This window comes from Anomaloglossus baeobatrachus, chromosome 3, assembly GCF_048569485.1.
Source record: "Anomaloglossus baeobatrachus isolate aAnoBae1 chromosome 3, aAnoBae1.hap1, whole genome shotgun sequence".
Classification (NCBI taxonomy): Eukaryota; Metazoa; Chordata; class Amphibia; order Anura; family Aromobatidae; genus Anomaloglossus; species Anomaloglossus baeobatrachus.
In genome coordinates, this window is record NC_134355.1 from 490,999,579 (window position 1) to 491,021,021 (window position 21,443).

Here is a 21,443-nt window from a genome sequence, read left to right on the forward strand (position 1 = left end):
GTCCTGACAGATGCTCCCTAAGCGTGGTTCTGATTGTTTCCCCCTTCCACCAGAGGTGGTCAAGGAAGTGGGCTCATTCACCAAGGGTGGTCCCTCCGGTGTCTAGACTTTGAGCCCAGATAGTTGTATCAGTGGCTGACGGCACCTCTCTAAGGATCCCACTGTACATTAATTCTGTGCTGGACCTCAATCCGCCAGAGTTTACCTTGCCTAAGAGAACGTGGAGTGTGTTCCTTAACCGCTCCAGTTTTCAGGCCACTGTGACCAAGCCCAGGGTCTGCTCTGACAAACGCTTCCCAAAGCGTGGTTCTGATGGCAGTTTTCCCTTTCCACCAGTAGTGGTCAATGAGTGGGCTCATTCACCAAAGGTGGCTCAACCCGGACCGTTGTATCAGTGGCTGATGGCTCCTCACTTAAGGTTTTGCTGTCCGCCAGGTTGTCCTTCTGGCCAAATCTGTATGGAGGCGGCAGGGGCCTCGTTCTCCTCAGCTTTTGCAGCAGTGCGGGTTTTCAAAGCCATCTCTGCTTCTCTAGAGGACATGCATTCCCTCACAGGGACTCTATGTCCAAAATGGTTGCCTTAACTTCCAGACTTCAGTCTTTTCATCCTATGCCATGTCTGCCATGCTGGAGACTGCCACCGCACTGCGGTGGCCTCGGCTACTTCCCTCGCTATCCGCAGGCTCCTGTGGCTTCGAGAGTGGACGGCAGATGCTTCTTAAGAAGTTCCTTGCTGGGCTCCCTTTTGCTGGGACCAGTCTATTCGGTGAACAACTGGATGAAATTATTAAGGAAGCTTTTGGCAGGAAGAGTTCTTCCATGCCACAAACCTAAACCAGAAACCTGTCCAGGGCAGGAATCAGTCGAGGTTTCGTTCTTTTCGTTCCTCCATCTGATCGTTCTCTAAGCCCTCGGCCTCGTCCACTAGCTCAGCCAAGGATCGTAAACCCAAATGGCGCACGAAGCCGTGTCCTCAGAGGACCGCAGGAGATGCTGCCACTAAGTCAGCCTCCTCCTGGCTATCTGGCCACGCCAGCAACGTCCTTGGTCGGTGGCAGGCTCTCCCACACCAGGCTACGGCCTTTGGCGACGTATGGTTTTAACACGTCTCCGATCAGTGGATGCGGGATACCATCTCCCACGGCTACAGGATAGAATTCTATCCAGCCCGCCAAACAGATTTTTTCTGTCAACTCCTCCCTGCTCCAAGGCCGCCGCCTTCTCACAGGCCGTGGCATTCTTGCAGGCCAATGGAGTAATTGTACCGGTTCCCGACTGGGGACGGTTCGGAGATTTCTGCTTAAATCTATTCCTAGTCCCCGAAGAGGGCGGTGCCTTCCGACCTGGATCTCAAGCTTCTCAAGCATGTTCAGGTGCGGCATTTTCGCATGGAGTCTCGGCGATCAATCAATGACCCAAGGAGATTCCCTAGCATCCATCGACATCAGAGATGCCTATCTGCATGTGCCAATCGCAGTTTTCACACCAGTGTTGGCTACGTTTTGCAATCGGAGTGGTCCAATTCGTGGCTCTTCCCTTGGGGTTAGCCACGGCCCCTGGAGTATTCTCAAGGTCGGGGCAGCTGTGATTGTGGTCCTGCACCTCTAGGGGTTGGCAGTGATCCTTTTGCCCTGGACGGCCTTCTAGTCTGGGCTTCATCCAGTGCAGACTGTTAGCGGAGTGCCTCGCTCACTCTCGCCACTCTAACCAATTCAGGTGGCTTGTCATTATGTCCAAGTCCACTCTACCTTCAACCCAGAAGTTCACGTATCCAGGGACGCAATTCGAGACTCTCTCGGCACTTGTGAAGCGGCCCTTAGTCAAACAGCAGTCCCTCCGCTGGCGGTCGACGTCGTTCCATCAGGCACCTAATACAGGTGCTGGATCAGATGGTGGCGTCAATGGAAGAGACTCCCTTGCCCAGTTCCACCTGCGTCCTCTGCGGCTGGATATTTTCCGCTGTTGGAACAAGCGGACTTCCTCCTTCCACGGGGTGGTGGCTTCGCCACAGACCAGGGGCTCGTTTCAGTGGTGACTTCGGCCCCTCTGTCTCAGGGACGCTCCTTCCTGGCCCCGTCCCGGGTGATCCTCACCAGGATGCTAGTCTATCCGGCTGGGGAGCAGTATATCTCCACCATGGAGCGCAGGGCACTTGAACTCTGTCCGAATCAGCCCTCTGGATCAATGTGCTGGAAATCAGAGCTGTGTTTCTAGCTCTCTAAGCCTTTCACCATCTGTTGGCGGCTAGGCACATTCGAGTCCAGTCAGACAACGCGACAGCGTTTGCCTACATCAACTTCCAGGGCGGGACACTCAGCCGCCTGGCAATGTTGGAGGCTCAACGCATTCTTCAGTGGACGAAGGACTCCTAGTCCACCATATCCGCAGCCCACATCCCAGACGTGCAAAACTGTGAGGCAGATTATCTCAGCCGTCCAACTGTGGTCCACGATCCTCAGGTTTTTGCGGCAGACGCACTGGTTCATGTTTGGTCCCAGCTTCGTCTGTCTTACGTGTTTCACCCTCTACCTCTTGCCCAGAGTCCTGCGCAAGATCAGTAAGGAGGGCCGTCGGGTCATTCTCATACTCCAGACTGACCCAGGCAAGCTTGGTACCCTGACCTGCTCCATCTGTCCGTAGAGTTGCCATGGCATCTTCCGGACCGTCCAGACCTTCTCTCAAAAGGTCCGTTTTTCCGCCAGAATTCTGCGGCTCTCAGATTGACGGCGTGGCTCTTGAGTCCTGGATCTTGACGACTTCTGGTATCCCTCCTGAAGTCATCTCCACTATGACTCGAGCTCCGAAGTGTCCTTTGGCCTTTTGGCCTTGCCGACCTTCCTGTCCCTTCTACAGTCCGGTCTACAGCTAGTGTCAAGGGAGGAATTTTGGGTCAAGACTGCTAATGGAGTCTTCGTTTAGGATCCAGAGACGGTGCCCCATTAATGCTGTATACCAGTGCCGATATATATCAATGTATATAAGACAAAGAACACACAGACAACATGCTCTCTCCTTGAGTCCGCAATACCCACTGAGCTCATTATTATATTGAAAGAAACTTAATTATTACAGAAGGCACCTTCGGCCTTGAAAATGATACACAGAATTTATGGGAGTGTCACTCCCCTATTTCTCTCAGCAGATGTTCATTAAAACATTCTTTCTGTGTGGACACTACTGATAAGAGTTTGTAGCTTCACATTTTGGCTTCATTATCTTTGGTTAACCCCTTCATGACTATACAACTTTAAATTATACTATAGGTCTGTGCAATGGCTACATAGACAGACAGATAATTTTGCATCTAGATTTTGATTTAGTTATATACACAGATATTCTTATTACGTTTAAACAAACTATAGCTCAGTGCCACCTCCACACTAGGACTATCCCTCAATTCCCTTAAGGGACAGGTCTCGGCTCTGTCAGTGTTGTGCCAGCGGCGTATCGCCCGGCTGGCTCAGGTGCGCTTCTTCATGCAGGGCGCATCTCACATCATTCCGCCTTACCGGCGGCCTTTGGAGCCCTGGGACCTTAATCCGGTCCTCACGGCTTCCGGAAACCCCCCTTTGAGCCTCTTAGGGAGGTTTCTTTGTTTCGTCTTTCACAGACAGTGGTCTTTCTAGTGGCCATAATTTCCCTCAAGAGAGTCTGTTTTGGCTGCACTCTCTTCGGAGTCACCCCCTTTTTTGGTTTTTCATCAAGACCAGGTGGTTCTCCGTCCGACTCCGGACTTTCTCCCTAAGGTGGTTGCTGCTTCCACCTTAACCGGGGCATTTTCCCTGCCTTCCTTTTGTCCGGCTCCTGTTCATCGCTTTGAAAAGGCGTTGCATACTCTGGATCTGGTGCGGGCGCTCCGGATCTATGTGTCTCGCACCGCTGTTCTTAGGCGGTGCACCTCTCTTGTGCTGACCACTGGTCAGCGTAAGGGCCTCTCGACATCTAAGCCGACCCTGGCTCGTTGGATTAGGTCGGCCATTTCCGATACCTACCAGTGTACTCAAGTGCCTCCCCCGCCGGGGATCAAGGCACACGTGACCAGAGCTGTCGGTGCCTCTTAGGCTTTCAGGCCCAGGCTACGGCTCAGCAGGTCTGTCAGACTGCCACTTGGGTTAGTCTGCATACCTTTTCGAAGCACTACCAAGTGCATGCTCATGCTTCGGCAGATGCGAGCTTGGGCAGACGCATCCTTCAGGCGGCTGTCGCCCATTTGTGAAGTTAGGTTTCGCCTACTTCTCAGTTTGTCTGTTTATTCCCACCCATGGACTGCTTTAGAACGTCCCATGGTCTGGGTCTCCCATAAGGAACGATGAAGAAAAAGAGAATTTTGTTACTTACCGTAAATTCTTTTTCTTATAGTTCCGACATGGGAGACCCAGCACCCTCCCTATTGCCTGTTGGCAGGTTTCTTGTTCCGTGTGTTTTCACCGGCTGTTGTTGTAGACAGAGGTTCCGGTTGTTCCGGGTTTTACTCTGTCTCTACTTGTGGGTGGATGTCCTCCTTCAGCTTTTGCACTGAACTGGCTAGGACTGGCTACCAGGGGGTGTATATGCTAGGAGGGAGGAGCTACACGTTTGAGTGTAGTACTTTGTGTGTCCTCCGGAGGCAGAAGCTATACACCCATGGTCTGGGTCTCCCATGTCGGAACTATAAGAAAAAGAATTTACGGTAAGTAACAAAATTCTCTTTTTTTCACTACTGGAGTGGTGCTTTAAATCTAAGTCCCCGACCCCCAGTCTTACACTCACCCTCTTTTGTCTTCACATTTTTTCAGTGTCGCTCCGGTCCTGCGGCGCCATCTTGTGACCGCATCTTTTGACTGGCTGGAAGTCAGAAGTTAAGTCATGATCTCTCAATGCATCTCTTAGAGCGAAAATGAGGCCAGAACAAGGGTCTCACAGAGCTGCATTGATTTGTGACCTCCAGCACGCTCTATGAAACACTAGCGCTACTGGCAAGTCCCAAACAGAGAGAGAGAAGGCAAAGACGCTGGAGGGCGAGTATAAGACGGGGACAGAGACTTAAATGTACAGCAACACTCCAGCGGTGAAGTAAAAAAAACCTGGAGTGGTGCTTTAAGTTTAAAGAAAAACATCCAGTTCTTCAGGGTTGATCCAAAGGAAGACAAAAAAGACCTATAAGATGGAGTAACTAATTGCTTCATATTAAGTTGATTGGAACATTTGGCAATCAAGATAAATCCCTGGATTATCTCCAGCAATCTCATAGCCATAACTTGTGAAATTATATTTTTCTAGAAAGACATTGAAGCCTCGCTAGATCTCTACTGTTCCTCACTGAACTTGCAGAAATCCAAGCACATTCTTGCTGCTACTTTGTAGTGAAACAAAACGTAATAACGACATTATATTCCCGATGTAATCTGTAGGTAATCTCTTTTCATTTTATTTCAGCGTATGAAAGGGACAATCACCAAGATGAAGCTGAGGAAGAAGGCGACACAGCCAAACATGCAAATGAGGAGCAAGCTACAGACCAGCAGGCTATGAGCCGAGAACAGGCTGAGGTACTGGTGATGTACAGACATGCAGGAACTATGACGAGATCTGATAGGAGTTCATTTTGATAAATTAGTATCTTGTATAAGTCACACTGTAAAAGTTGAATAATAGGGTCTATCTGTTGTAGATCTTATCATATTCCCTCTGCTTGTAAATGTTCTTGGAATATGTGGATGCCAAGAAGAAAAATCAGACTACGTATTGTCATCTAGTTTTTGTTGTCAAAAATGTCAATAATAATACTTTGATTATGGTATTATGGATAGGGTGCAGCTCCACTAGACCCAAACGCGTTTCGCGAGGGCTTCTTCACTGGGGGTCGCCAAAGTGAAGAAGCCCTCGTGAAACGCTTTGGGGTCTAGTGGAGCTGCACCCTATCCCTGCTGGTCTGGTAACTTATGGGTACGTGTCTTATATTTATGTAGCACTTTCCGGTACACCTTTTGGTTAGCTCTCTGAGTGCTAGGGGCTGTGATCTCTACTTAGAAACTGTGCTGCTAGCATTCATTACTTTCTGCACCAAGCACTTTATATTGGTCAGATCCTGCTTTACACTTTTGCACTATGCTGCACTTTATCTACCCACTTTTGCAATCACTCAGTGCTTCCCTATAGATAAACTATATTTTGACACAGGGTTACCCAGCCATATATAGATGTGTTGCTGTGCACATTACCAGCATTTGGGTGCTAACTCCATTTGTTTGTATCCTTACCAGCACCTTCTGTTCTAAATATTTTTAACTCTTTGCTCATGGTTTTTGATTTAATAAAGATTTATATACTATTGTTTGTATCAAGGTAGTTTAGTGACTCGTTCTCATGGTTTTTCTCGTTATATTGGAGTCTCTACCAGGGATTAATTATCCTTTTGTCCAGTACTGGGGTTATGGTGATCAATTTTGATCACCAAAAATTCTCCCCTCTGTGTGTGTTGTTCAGATGTTGTTTATAAATCCCGGAACTTTACCCGGCTCTTCCCAATTGCCCTGGTGTGTTGGCAGTCAGGGTAATAAGCGGTTAATGTCAGCTCACTGCTGCCACTAAGCCCTAGATTAGTATTGGGAGGCATCTGATACACCCCCCCCCCCCCATCACTAATCTGTAAGTGAAAAGAAATAAACAAAACCAACCAAAAAAACCTTTGAAATTAAATTTAAAAAAAAAACTCTTTCACCACTTTATTAACCCCCAAAACACCCCTGCAAGTCCAACATAATCACACCACTTTGCGGTCTGTGTAACATCACTGCTCTTGGAGAAAAACATGCGTGTAGCCACATGGACACATGGTTCATGAGAAATCACCAATGTGTGCGCAGAAACATTTATTTTAATGGGTCTGTGTATGTCCGTGATTCTGGTACGTATATAAACTGCATCATATGTAACGGAATTACTGATGTGTGAAGGGGGCCTTAGTTGTATCTTGCTGTAAGGCCCGGAGAATTCAGTGTTGTGTGCTGGGTAGTCAATTTTATGTAAATCCAAACTGACCATTTCTCTGCAGTGCTAGTAAATGAAGTGAAGATTTTTTCTATCACTGACGTCTCGCCCGCATGGGAGAGGTAGGCGTGGGGAGCAGTGCATATTCAGTTTAGATTTACATATTCTTGAGTAGCTGGCGTGCGACACTGAATTCTCCGAGGCTTACAGCAAGATAACAGGAAAAGGTAGACCAATAACCTTTAACCCCTTAATGACCGCGGGCAGTAAAATTACGTCCTAAATGTCATAATGTTACTGCCCGTGGTCCTCCGGCGGCAGCATGCCACGATCGGCACACATTTCAGCTGATTTTCACAGCTGAGATGTGTGCCTGCTAGGCACGAGCAGAATCGTTATCTGCTCGTGCCGATTAACCCCTTAAAAGGCACTGTCCATACGTGACAGCGCCATTATAAGCGCGATCGCGGTAAACTTTTACTTACCGCCCGATACCGGAAGTCACGTGACGCAATCACGTGACTTCCGATAGTTGTCATGGTAGCACAGGGTCATGTGATGACTCCAGTACTACACATGACTTGCTTTCACTTTCGCTGTGCCAGCGGCACAGCAAAAGAGAGAGCGTATCTGCTGTTTACAGCTGTGTAGCTGTGATCAGCAGATACTGCAGAGCGATCGGATTGCTGATTGCAATAGCCCCCTAGGGTTACTAGTAAAATAAAAAAAAAAAGTTTTAAAAAAATTAAAAAAAAAAACAAAAAAACCTAAAAGTTCAAATCACCCCCCATTCGCCCCATTGAAAATTAAAGGGTTAAAAAAATAAAAAATATACACACTTTTTTTGGTATCGCCGCGTTCAGAAACACCCGATCAATCAAAATATAAAATCAATTAATCTGGTCCGTATACAGCGTAGCGTCAAAAAAAATCCAAACGCCAAAACGACGTTTTTTTGTCGCCACAACTTTTGCGCAAAATGCAATAAGAGGCGATCAAAACGTAGCATCTGCGCAAAAATGGTACCGTTAAAAACCGCTCGAGACGCAAAAAATAAGCTGTCACTGAGCCATAGATCCCGAAAAATGAGAACGCTACGGGTCACGTAATATGGCGTAAAACGTGCGCGACTTTTTTCGGACAAACTTCTGATTTTTTTTAACCCCTTATATAAAAGTAAACCTATACATGTTTGGTGTCTACGAACTCACACTGACCTGAGGCATCACACCCACACATCAGTTTTACCATATAGTGAACACAGTGAATAAAATATCTCAAAAACCATAGTGGTATCGCACTTTTTTTTTTTTTTTGCAATTTTTCTGCATTTGGAATTTTTTTGCCGTTTTCCAGTGCACTATATGGTAAAACTGATGGTTTCATTTAAAAGTACAGCTCGTTCCGCAAAAAATGAGCCCTCACATGACCATATTGACTGAAAAATAAAAAAGTTAAATCTCTCAGAAAAAGAATGGCAAAAAAAAAAAAGGGAAAGCGAAAAATCGGCCGGTCGTGAAGGGGTTAAAGATCCTGAAAGGGCTGCCCAAGCTCTCTATTCAAGGATACCATTAGTTTTGTACAAGAAAATCACCTGACAGATTCTTTGTAAGATTGTCCACAGTTATACAGATATCTTGATGTTTGTTACTGGTGAGGTACAAGTGCTAGTTATTCATCTTTTTGTCTGCCGTGGAAAAATTAAAGGGAACCTGCCAGATGCAGTATGCACCCAGAACCACACCCAGTTCTGGGTGTATATTGCTAATCCCTGCCTAACTGTCCCTGTATACGCTAGCATAGGTAAAGGGATCTTAGGAAAAAATATTTCTAAAGATTTTTTATCTTATGCTTATGAGCGAGGGGACTAGTCTCAAGGGTGTTCTATCCCCCGACTAGTCCGTCCTCTTAGCATGTTAACACGCCCATATAGGTGTACTAACATGCTATTCAATGCAGCGTCACCAGAGGTGATGTGCTTACCTGTGTCCGCTGTGACCACACTTCTGAATGCCCGGCACTTCCAGTCATGCGTAGTAGACCTAGAAACAACAAAGAGCCAGCACCAATGTGCACTAAGGCATCAAATATTCCAAACTGCATTATAAAAATTTTTTTGAGATTTTTGGCAAAAAATTGCAATTTCTTGAGCTGCTTCGCCACGTCACGGCAAATCTCATTTGAAGCAGTCCTACACTAAAATATTTTTATAAAATGTGCCATGCGGCCTCACATATAAATAGCAGAACTGCTCTCAGCAGCACTCACCTGGTCTATTGCAGTCCCGTACCCATGACTGAGTCATGGCTGTGGGCGGGACAGGTCCAAGCAAATGCTGCATGAAGTATATATAGCCTGTGGACAAAGCCTGATGACCCAATGTGAACAGTCACCAAACGCCAAAATCTATACAGATGGAATACATCCCAAATTGGGGTGCATAGCAAGGTGGAGGTCAACCACCGACCAATTCAACAAAGAAACAACAAAGAGCCAGCACCAATGTGCACTAAGGCATCAAATATTCCAAACTGCATTATAAAAATTTTTTTGAGATTTTTGGCAAAAAATTGCAATTTCTTTGTCGCTCCATTGGGAGACCCAGACAATTGGGTGTATAGCTATTGCCTCTGGAGGCCACACAAAGTATTACACTTAAAAGTGTAAGGCCCCTCCCCTTCTGGCTATACACCCCCAGTGGGATCACTGGCTCACCAGTTTTGTGCTTTGTGCGAAGGAGGCAACACATCCACGCATAGCTCCACTTTTTAGTCAGCAGCAGCTGCTGACTATGTCGGATGGAAGAAAAGAGGACACATATAGTGTCCCCAGCATGCTCCCTTCTCACCCCACTGTATGTCGGAGGTGTTTGTAAGGTTGAGGTACCCATTGCGGGTACGGCGGCAGGAGCCCACATGCTGATTCCTTCCCCATCCCTTTTTACAGGGCTCTGGGTGAAGTGGGATTTACCGGTCTCCAGGCACTGAGACCGTGCTCCATCTACAGCCCCTGGAGAAGATGCTGGATGGAGCGGAGTACATCAGGGACATGGCCCTGCTTCCTCAAGGTACTCTGTGTCCCCGTGCATTTGGCGCTCACACCGCAGCATGCTGGGTGTTGTAGTGCGCCGGGGGACATCAGCGCTGCGGCGCCTGTGCCATGGCCTCATTCAGCCTTGCTGAAGCAGGCTCACTTATGGGAATTGGTCGCGCCGGCCGCTGGGACTGCGGCGCGGCTGGCACTTGTAGTGCGCCGGGGACTTCAGCGCGGCCTGCGCTTTTACGGCGGCCGCGCTGATAACTAGAGTCCCCGGCTTTTGCGGCCTGCTTCCGTTCGTTCCCGCCCCCAGACCTGCCAGTCAGGAGAGGGGCGGGACGCTGGCCACTTCCAGGAATCGGTCGCGCCGGCCGCTGGCAGCGGCGCGGCTGGCACTTGTGGTGCGCCGGGGACTTCAGCGCGGCCCGCGCTTTTACGGCGGCCGCGCTGATAACTAGAGTCCCCGGCTTTTGCGGCCTGCTTCCGTTCCTTCCCGCCCCCAGACCTGCCAGTCAGGAGAGGGGCGGGACGCTGGCCACTTCTATGAATCGGTCGCGCCGGCCGCTGGAACTGCGGCGCGGCTGGCACTTGTGGTGCGCCGGGGACTTCAGCGCGGCCCGCGCTTTTACGGCGGCCGCGCTGTTAACTCGAGTCCCCGGCTTCTGGGCCTTGTCTCCCTTCGTTACCGCCCACAGCCCTGACAGTCAGGGTAGGGGCGTGACGCTGCATAGAGCAGAGCTGAGAGCTGGAGTATGTTTTGCATACTCCACCCCTCTCACTGTGTGCACTGTGAATCCGGATTCCCGCACTTTCTCAGGCACGCCCACGGCTTCCTTCTCTACAAGGACACCGGCAGCCATTAGTGTCAGTTTCTGTACGATACAGAGACAAGTGTGGAAGACCCTGGCATTCTGATAGTCACACAATCGCTGTAACAGGCGTTAAGCAGCACCTGTGGTGCTAACCCCACTAGTGCAGAAGTGCACTTATAGATATGCTTGTACTATATACATTGCACTGTTTGGTCGCACGTTGTATATACCCTCCTGGATTATGCGGAGGAGTTATCAGCATATTCTCTGTGTAAAACAAAGGTGCAGAACCACATGTTTTTCTATACAGCTGGTACAGCATGTACGGCTATACGGCCGGCAGGTACATAGACTCCCATTGTATGCACTAATGGCCAGGGGATGAGGACGGTGTCTGCAGTATTTACTGACAGTTTTTCTGAGACTATGGCTATGATACTAGAAGCCTAGCAGTCCGGACATGTCTCTCACAATATGGGCACTGTTGAATCATTGATCCATGGCCCCCCTCAGTGTGAATAACTAACAGCTCCGGGAATGTCACACGCATCCCAGAGTCACGGCTCTGCACGGACGTCAGTCCCAGACAGCCTAAGTGGGCTCGCTATGAGCGGCCTCGGTTTCATCAGGGTCCTAACAGAAGGACTCGCTGTGTAATGAGGCGAAAGTAGCGGCTCAGGATTCTGATCCTGAGACCGCTCTCAATCTGGATACACCTGATTGTGACGCCATAGTAAATAATCTTATAGCGTCCATCTATAGAATGTGGGTTATTTCTCACAGCTCCTCCAGTGGAGGAGTCAGCTTCACGTATTTTTCTGGACCACTCTGCCTTCAGAGAGGCAGTCCAGGAACACCACGCTTATCCAGATATGCGCTTCTCCAAACGGCTTAGGATACACGTTATCCCTGTCCCCTGACTTGGTCAAGGACTGGACCCAATGTCCCGAGCGGCATCCTCCAATCTCCAGGCTTGTAGCTAGATCCATAGTTGCAGTGGGAGATGGAACTGCAAACTCAAAGATGCCACTGACAGACAGATGGATCTCTGGTCGAAAGCCATCTATGAGGCTGTCGGCGCACCGTTGGCTCCGGCATTCTCTCCCTTGGGGCACTCCAAGCTATTTCAGCTTGTCTTACACAGATTGACACGGTTACACGTACATCTGTGCCGCAGGTGGCATCCTTAACCTCTCAAATGTCTGCATTTGTTTCTTACGCGATTCAGGTTGTCCTGGACTCTGCGAACCGTGCGGCGGTAGCCTCCGCTACTCCGTGTTTTTAAGCAGAGCCTGGTCTGCTCGTTAAGTGAATGGAAGGCAGATTCTGCTTCCAAAAAAGGTTGCCTAACCAGTTGCCTTTTTCTGCTGACCGACTGTTTGGTGAGCGTTGGATGTAACCATCAAACAGTCCAGGGGTAAGGATTCATCCTTTCCTCAGCCCGGACACAACAAACCCCAACAGAGCAAGAGGCAGTCGGGGTTTTCGGCCTTTTCGAGGCTCGGGCAGGTCCCATTTTTCCTCGTCCAATGTGGACTCAAAAGGATCAGAGGAGCTAAGATTCTTAGCGGGCTCAGTCTCGCCCAAAAAAGCGACAGTCTGAAAACCCGCTTCCAAGGCGGCTTCCTCATGACTTGCGGCCTCGGTCGGTAGCAGGCTCTCCCGCCTTGGCGATATTTAGCTGCCATAGGTCAATGACCATTGAGTGTGAGACATTCTGTCTCACGGGTACAGGATAGAGCTCACTTCTCGTCCTCCAACTCGATTCTTCAGAATTTCTCCACCTCCCGGCCGGGCCGCTGCTCTTCTGCAAACAGGGTGCACTCTATAGGCAGAAAGAGTGATGACCCCCGTTCCTCTTCAGGAACAAGGTCACGGTTTTTACCCCAAATTCTTTGCGGTACCTATAACAACGGGCCGTTCCGTCCCGTTCTGGATCTAAAAATGCTCAGCAAGCTCGTGGACACCAGGCGGTTCCGGATGGAATCCCTCCGCCATGTCATCGCCTCAAGGTCCCAAGGATATTTCCTAGCATCATTAGGCATCAAGGATGCTTATCCACACGTGCCGATTGATCCAGAGCACTAGCGTTTCTACGCTTCGTTATAGGAGACGAACACCCTCTGTTCGTAGCTCTACCTTCCGGCTAGCGACAGTCCAACTGGTCTTCGCCAAGGTCAGGGCAGCAGTAGTCACAGTCCTGCACTCTCAGGGTCACTCTGTGGTCCCGTATTTAGACGATCTACTTGTCAAGGCACTCTCTTAGGAAACATGCCAACACTGCCCGAACATTGCGCTGGAGACTCTCTAGAGTTTTGGGTGGATCATCAACTTTTTAAAGTCAGATCCGACCCCGACCCTATCGATAACATATCTAGGCATAGAGTTTCTTACTCTCTCAGCGATAGTGAAGCTGCCGCTAGACAAACAGCATTCACTACGGGCTGCAAGCTCTTCTTTAAGAACCAGTCGCACACATTGAGACGCCTCATGCACTTCCTACGTAAGATGGTAGCAATGGAGGCAGTTCCTTTCGCGCAGTTTTACTGCGTCCACTACAATGGGACATTCTCCGCCAATGGGACGAGGAGTCGACGTCCCTCAACAGAGTCGTCGTTCTTTCTCAGGCGGCCAAGGAATCTCTACGGTGGTGGCTTCTTCTCACCTCTTGGTCAAAAAGAAGGTCCTTCCTATCCCCGTCCTGGGCGATAGTTACGACAGACGCGAGTCTATCAGGGTGGGGAGCAGTTTTTCTCCACTACAGCGCTCAGGGTACGTGGACTCAGCAAGAGTCCACTCTTCAGATCAATGTTCTTGAACACAGAGCAGTGTATCTTGCCCTACAATCCTTCCAACAGCGGCTGGAAAGCAAGCATATCCGACTTCAGTCGGACAGCTCCACAGCGGTGGCATACATCAACCACCAAGGAAGAACGCGCAACCGGCAAGCCTTCCAGGAAGTCCGGCAGGTTCTGATGTGGGTGGAAGACACGGCATCCACCATATCCACAATTCACATCCCAAGTGTGGAAACTAGGAAGCTGACTTCCTAAGTCGCTGAGGTGTGGCCGAAAGAGTATGGTCTCCTCACCCGGACGGGTTTCAGGAGATCTGGCGCCGCTGACAGAGGCCGGACGTCGATCTAATGGCGTCACGGCACAACAACAATGTGCCAGCTTCATGGCACGGTTTCACAATCATCGAGCTCTGGCGGCAAACGCCTTAGTTCAGCATTGGTCGCAGTTCCAGCTACCTTAGGTGCCACCTCTGGCATTGTTGCCCAGAGTACTGCGCTAGATCAAGACCGACTGCGGCCGCGCCATCCTCGTCGCTACAAATTGGCCGAGGATGTTGTGGTACTCGGTTCTGTGGTGCCTCACGGTAGGCTAACCGGGGGCACTACCAGACCAATCAGACTGGCTGTCTCAAGGGCCATTCTTCCATTTGAATTCTACGGCCCTCAACCGGATGGTGTGGCATTGAGTCCTGGAACCTAGTGTCGTCAGGATTACCTCAGGACGTGGTTGCCACCATGAGACAGGCTAGCATACCAACGTCCGCCAAGATTGACCACAGGACGTGGAAGATGTTCTTATCTCGGTGCTCGGCGCAGGGTGTTTCTCCCTGGCCGGTTGCATCGTCTATGTTTCCTTCCTTCCTGCAATCTAGGTAGGAAAATGGGTTGTCGCTCAGTTCCCTTTAGGGACAAGTCTCAGCGCTATCTGTATTTTTTCAGAAACGACGACTTCCTCAGGTACGCACGTTCCTACGGGGAGTTTGTCTTCTCAGCACTCCGTACAAGCGGCCGTTAGAGCCCTGAGATCTGAACAAGGTTCTAATTGCTCTCCAGATGCCGCCTTTCGAGCCTTTGAAGGATGTCTCCCTTCCCGTTTTTCACGGGAAGTGGCCTTCTAGTAACGGTCTCGTCTCTTAGGAGAGTTTCCGAGCTAGCAACGCTCTCATACAAACTCCCTTCCTGGTCCTTCACCAGGACAGGGTAGTTCTGCGTCCGGTTCCGGAATCTCTCCCTAAGGTGGTATCCCATTTTCATATCAATCAGGATATCACCTCACCTTCTTTGTGTCCTCGTCCAGTCCATCAATTTCAGAAAGATTTGCATCTGTTGGTTCTGGTGAGAGCACTCAGGTTCTACTTCCCGCATGGCGCTCCTGCGCCACCCGGATGCACTCTTTGTCCTTGTCGCTGGTCGGCGTAAACAGTCGCAAGCTTCCAGATCCACCCTTGCTCGGGGGCTCGAGGAACCAATTCTTGAAACCTACAGTTCTACTGGGCTTCTGGTTCTCTCAAGGCCGAAGGCCCATTCTACCAGAGCCGTGGGTGCATCCTGGGCATTACGGCACCAGGCTACGGCTCAGCAGGTGTGTCAGGCACCCACCTGGTCGAGTCTACTTACTTTTACCAAGCATTATCAGATGCATACCTACGCTTCGGCAGACGCCAGCCTAGGTAGATAAGTCATTCAGGCGGCGGTTGGCCACCTGTAGGAGAGGGCCGTTTGACGGCCCTATCATGAGGTATTCTTTTACCCACCCAGGGATTGCTTTTGGACATCCCAATTGTCTGGGTCTCCCAATGGAGCGACAAAGAAGAAGGGAATTTTGTTTACTTACCGTAAATTCCTTTTCTTCTAGCTCCAATTGGGAGACCCAGCACCCGCCCTGTTTTCTCGGGGTTTTTCTGTTTTTTCGGGTACACATGTTGTTCATGTGGTATGGTTCAGTTCTCCGATGTTTCCTCGGATTGAATTGGTCTTTAAACCAGTTATTGGCTTTCCTCCTTCTTGCTTTGGCACTAAAACTGGTGAGCCAGTGATCCCACTGGGGGTGTATAGCCAGAAGGGGAGGGGCCTTACACTTTTAAGTGTAATACTTTGTGTGGCCTCCAGAGGCAATAGCTATACACCCAATTGTCTGGGTCTCCCAATTGGAGCTAGAAGAAAAGGAATTTACGGTAAGTAAACAAAATTCCCTTCTTCTTGAGCTGCTTCGCCACGTCACGGCAAATCTCATTTGAAGCAGTCCTACACTAAAATATTTTTATAAAATGTGCCATGCGGCCTCACATATAAATAGCAGAACTGCTCTCAGCAGCACTCACCTGGTCTATTGCAGTCCCGTACCCATGACTGAGTCATGGCTGTGGGCGGGACAGGTCCAAGCAAATGCTGCATGAAGTATATATAGCCTGTGGACAAAGCCTGATGACCCAATGTGAACAGTCACCAAACGCCAAAATCTATACAGATGGAATACATCCCAAATTGGGGTGCATAGCAAGGTGGAGGTCAACCACCGACCAATTCAACAAAGAAACAACAAAGAGCCAGCACCAATGTGCACTAAGGCATCAAATATTCCAAACTGCATTATAAAATTTTTTTTGAGATTTTTGGCAAAAAATTGCAATTTCTTGAGCTGCTTCGCCACGTCACGGCAAATCTCATTTGAAGCAGTCCTACACTAAAATATTTTTATAAAATGTGCCATGCGGCCTCACATATAAATAGCAGAACTGCTCTCAGCAGCACTCACCTGGTCTATTGCAGTCCCGTACCCATGACTGAGTCATGGCTGTGGGCGGGACAGGTCCAAGCAAATGCTGCATGAAGTATATATAGCCTGTGGACAAAGCCTGATGACCCAATGTGAACAGTCACCAAACGCCAAAATCTATACAGATGGAATACATCCCAAATTGGGGTGCATAGCAAGGTGGAGGTCAACCACCGACCAATTCAACAAAGAAACAACAAAGAGCCAGCACCAATGTGCACTAAGGCATCAAATATTCCAAACTGCATTATAAAAATTTTTTTGAGATTTTTGGCAAAAAATTGCAATTTCTTGAGCTGCTTCGCCACGTCACGGCAAATCTCATTTGAAGCAGTCCTACACTAAAATATTTTTATAAAATGTGCCATGCGGCCTCACATATAAATAGCAGAACTGCTCTCAGCAGCACTCACCTGGTCTATTGCAGTCCCGTACCCATGACTGAGTCATGGCTGTGGGCGGGACAGGTCCAAGCAAATGCTGCATGAAGTATATATAGCCTGTGGACAAAGCCTGATGACCCAATGTGAACAGTCACCAAACGCCAAAATCTATACAGATGGAATACATCCCAAATTGGGGTGCATAGCAAGGTGGAGGTCAACCACCGACCAATTCAACAAAGAAACAACAAAGAGCCAGCACCAATGTGCACTAAGGCATCAAAAATTCGTAGTAGACCTGTCTGAAGCCGGGACGTGTACACCTGGCTTCATAGAGCGCCTGACTGGAAGTGCCGGGTATTCAGAAGCGCAATTAAAACAATCATAGGTACGCCCGTCACTGCTGGTGACGCTGTATTGAATAGCTTGTTAGTACACCCCTGTGGGCGTGCTACCATGCTAAGAGGACGGACTGGTTGGGGGATCTAATGCCCCTGGGACTAATCCCCACGCTCACTAGCATATGATAGATCTTTAGAAATACTTTTTCTAAAGATCCCGTTCTCTGTTAGTGTATACAGGGACGGTTAGGCAGACATTAGCAATATACACCCAGAACTACTCGTGGTTCTAGGTGTATATTGCACCTGACAGGTTCCATTTTAAAGGGTGCTTTACACGCTGCGACATCGCTAACGATATATCGTCGGGGTCACGGTGTTTGTAACGCACATCCGGCATCGTTAGCGACGACGCAGCATGTGACAGGCTAGAGCGACCTAAAACAATCTAAAAAAAAAAAAAGACAAACGTTTGTTTTGGAGAGGTCGTTTAATTACTAAAAATCGTTGTCAGGTAAATAGCGGCGATGTTCCTCGTTCCTGCAGCAGCACAAATCACTACGTGTGACACCGCAGGAGCGACGAACATCTCCTTACCTGCGTCCACCGGCTATGCGGAAGGAAGGAGCTGGGCGGGATCTTACGTCCCGCTCATCTCCGCCCCTCCTCTGCTATTGGCCGGCCACTTAGTGACGCAGCAGTGACATCGCTATGGCGCCGAATGCACCTCCCCCTTGAGGGAGGAATTGTTCAGCAGTCACAGCGACATCGCTGACAAGGTATGTGCGTGTGACGCTGCCTTAGCGATAATGTTCGCTACGGCAGCGATCACCAAATATCGCATGGACGACGGGGGCGGGTGCTATCGCGCTCGACATCGCTAGCAAACGCTAGCGATGTCACAGCGTGTAAAGCGGCCTTAAAGGAACTGTATAGTGTTTTGTTTTTTTTTATTTTTTTATTAAAAATAGTGATTCTGAAATCAAGTATTTTTAATACAAAATGAAAATCATAGCTTATTTACTTTTTATGTTGTTCTAATTTTACTGTATGCACTGGGGGCCATGTTGGATTTGCTGTGTGTGTAACGACAGTTACACACTCCTTTATGGCAGCCCCTGTGCATAGAGAATAGTGGTCGCTATCCGACCCGATGTGTAACGTTACAGTGGGCGTATGCTGTGACCTGGACGCGCCCCCTGGGCTGTCCAGATCACAGCAGACGGAGGAAAGCAAGCACCATTTTTGTGGAGATTCAAGCCATGCTTTTTTCTCCACTTTACACCTGTCAACCGCCGGGATGTGAGTCCTGGCTGCCTCCCCTGCCCCCGTTACCGATGACACCCCCTCCCTCTGTTCTCACCAGCCCCCACCCCCTGCCGTTACCGTCTGTAATGAAAGCCCCTCCCTCCGCTGTTCCCAGCCCCGTTCTGGCGGTCGCCAGTGTGTGTGTGTCCTCCCTCTGCTCTCACCAGCCCCCTGCCGTTACCGTCTATAATGACAGCCCCTCCCTCCGCTATCCCTGTCCACGTTCGTGTGTGTGTGTGTGTTACAGTGCCAACTACAGAGCCACCGTACAGTGCTAACTACTGAGCCACCATACAGAGCCAACTACTGAGCCACCATACAGAGCCAACTACTGAGCCACCATACAGAGCCAACTACTGAGCCACCATACAGTGCCAACTACTAAGCCACCATACAGTGCCAACTACTGAGCCACCGTACAGTGCTAACTACTGAGCCACCATACAGAGCCAACTACTGAGCCACCATACAGAGCCAACTACTGAGCCACCATACAGAGCCAACTACTGAGCCACCATACAGTGCCAACTACTAAGCCACCATACAGTGCCAACTACAGAGCCACCGTACAGTGCTAACTACTGAGCCACCATACAGAGCCAACTACTGAGCCACCATACAGAGCCAACTACTGAGCCACCATACAGAGCCAACTACTGAGCCACCATACAGAGCCAACTACTAAGCCACCGTACAGTGCCAACTACTGAGCCACCGTACAGTGCCAACTACTGAGCCACCGTACAGTGCCAACTACTGAGCCACCGTACAGTGCCAACTACTGAGCCACCGTACAGTGCCAACTACTGAGCCACCGTACAGTGCCAACTACTGAGCCACCGTACAGTGCCAACTACTGAGCCACCGTACAGTGCCAACTACTGAGCCACCGTACAGTGCCAACTACTGAGCCACCGTACAGTGCCACCGTACAGTGCCAACTACTGAGCCACCGTACAGTGCCAACTACTGAGCCACCGTACAGTGCCAACTACTGAGCCACCGTACAGTGCCAACTACTGAGCCACCGCACAGTGCCAACTACAGAGCCACCATACAGAACCACCATACAGTGCTAACTACTGAGCCACCATACAGTGCCATACAGCGTATACTGTATGTGTAACAGTCAGTGTATATATGTGGGTGCGATAACCGCAGTCTGTATATATATGTGTAACAGTCACTGTATATATGTTTAAGGCTCTGTGCGCACTTGCCGTTTTTTGCCGCGGATTTCCTGCATGTTTCGCTGCAGAAAACGTTCATAACATCTCTGCAGTGATTCACCAGCAAAACCTATGGGAAAAAAATGCTGTGCGCACTATGCGGATTTAGACAGTTGCAGAACTACAAGTCTCAGGATGCTTCATCCAATAGTGTATGCAGTAGAGCAGACAGCAGCTGCAGAACTATAAGCCTCAGCATCCTCCATCCAGGACTGTATGCAGGAGTTTTTTTGCCCCCCAAAAAAAATGACATGGGCTTCGCCATATTTTTGTATGCTAGCCAGGTACAGCAGGCAGGTACAGTGCCAACTACTGAGCCACTGTACAGTGCCAACTACTGAGCCACCGTACAATGCCAACTACTGAGCCACCGTACAGAGCCACCGTACAGTGCCAACTACTGAGCCACCGTACAGTGCCAACTACTGAGCCACCGCACAGTGCCAACTACTGAGCCACCGCACAGTGCCAACTACTGAGCCACCGCACAGTGCCAACTACTGAGCCACCGCACAGTGCCAACTACTGAGCCACCGCACAGTGCCAACTACTGAGCCACCGCACAGTGCCAACTACTGAGCCACCGCACAGTGCCAACTACTGAGCCACCGCACAGTGCCAACTACTGAGCCACCGCACAGTGCCAACTACTGAGCCACCGCACAGTGCCAACTACTGAGCCACCGCACAGTGCCAACTACTGAGCCACCGCACAGTGCCAACTACTGAGCCACCGCACAGTGCCAACTACTGAGCCACCGCACAGTGCCAACTACAGAGCCACCGCACAGTGCCAACTACAGAGCCACCGCACAGTGCCAACTACAGAGCCACCATACAGAACCACCATACAGTGCTAACTACTGAGCCACCATACAGTGCCATACAGCGTATACTGTATGTGTAACAGTCAGTGTATATATGTGGGTGCGATAACCGCAGTCTGTATATATATGTGTAACAGTCACTGTATATATGTTTAAGGCTCTGTGCGCACTTGCCGTTTTTTGCCGCGGATTTCCTGCATGTTTCGCTGCAGAAAACGTTCATAACATCTCTGCAGTGATTCACCAGCAAAACCTATGGGAAAAAAAATGCTGTGCGCACTATGCGGATTTAGACAGTTGCAGAACTACAAGGCTCAGGATGCTTCATCCAATAGCGTATGCAGTAGAGCAGACAGCAGCTGCAGAACTATAAGCCTCAGCATCCTCCATCCAGGACTGTATGCAGGAGTTTTTTTGCCCCCCCAAAAAAATGACATGGGCTTCGCCATATTTTTGTATGCTAGCCAGGTACAGCAGGCAGGTACGGGCTGCCCCCAACCCCCAGCTGCCAATTTGTACCCGGTTGTGAACCAAAAATATAGCGAAGCCCTTTTTTTTTTACATTTTTTCATGACTTTCATGAAATAATTAAAATAATAAAAGACGTGGGCTTTGCCCAATTTTTGAGTCCAGCCAGGTACAACTAGGCAGCTGGGGATTGGAATATGCAGTGCAGAGTGCCCCCGCTGCATATTGCAGTCCACAGCCACCCCAGAAAATGGCGCTTTCATAGAAGCGCCATCTTCTGGCGCTGTATCCAACTCTTCCAACAGCCCTGGTGACGGGTGACTTGCTGGGTAATAATGGGGTTAGGGCTAGCTGTATATTATCAGCTGGCCCTAAGCCCGAAATTCATGGTGTCACGCCAATATTAAACATGGCCACCATGAATTTCTAGTAAAGATAAAATAAAAAAAAACACAACACACAGAAAAATATTTTTATTAGAAATAAAACACAACACA

At 49.3% G+C, this 21,443-nt stretch overlaps 1 protein-coding gene across 3 annotated transcripts in view; it reads left to right on the forward strand.

Annotated features, from left to right (window-relative positions):
- The window catches only part of GOLIM4 (golgi integral membrane protein 4), a 200,489-nt gene that overhangs the window by 137,326 nt on the left and 41,720 nt on the right, over window positions 1–21,443 (forward strand). For all 3 annotated transcript variants that reach the window (XM_075340652.1, XM_075340653.1, XM_075340654.1), the window contains one exon: window positions 5,416–5,528. In XM_075340652.1, coding sequence (XP_075196767.1) covers window positions 5,416–5,528 — 113 coding nt within the window. The remainder of the gene's footprint in view (window positions 1–5,415; window positions 5,529–21,443) is intronic.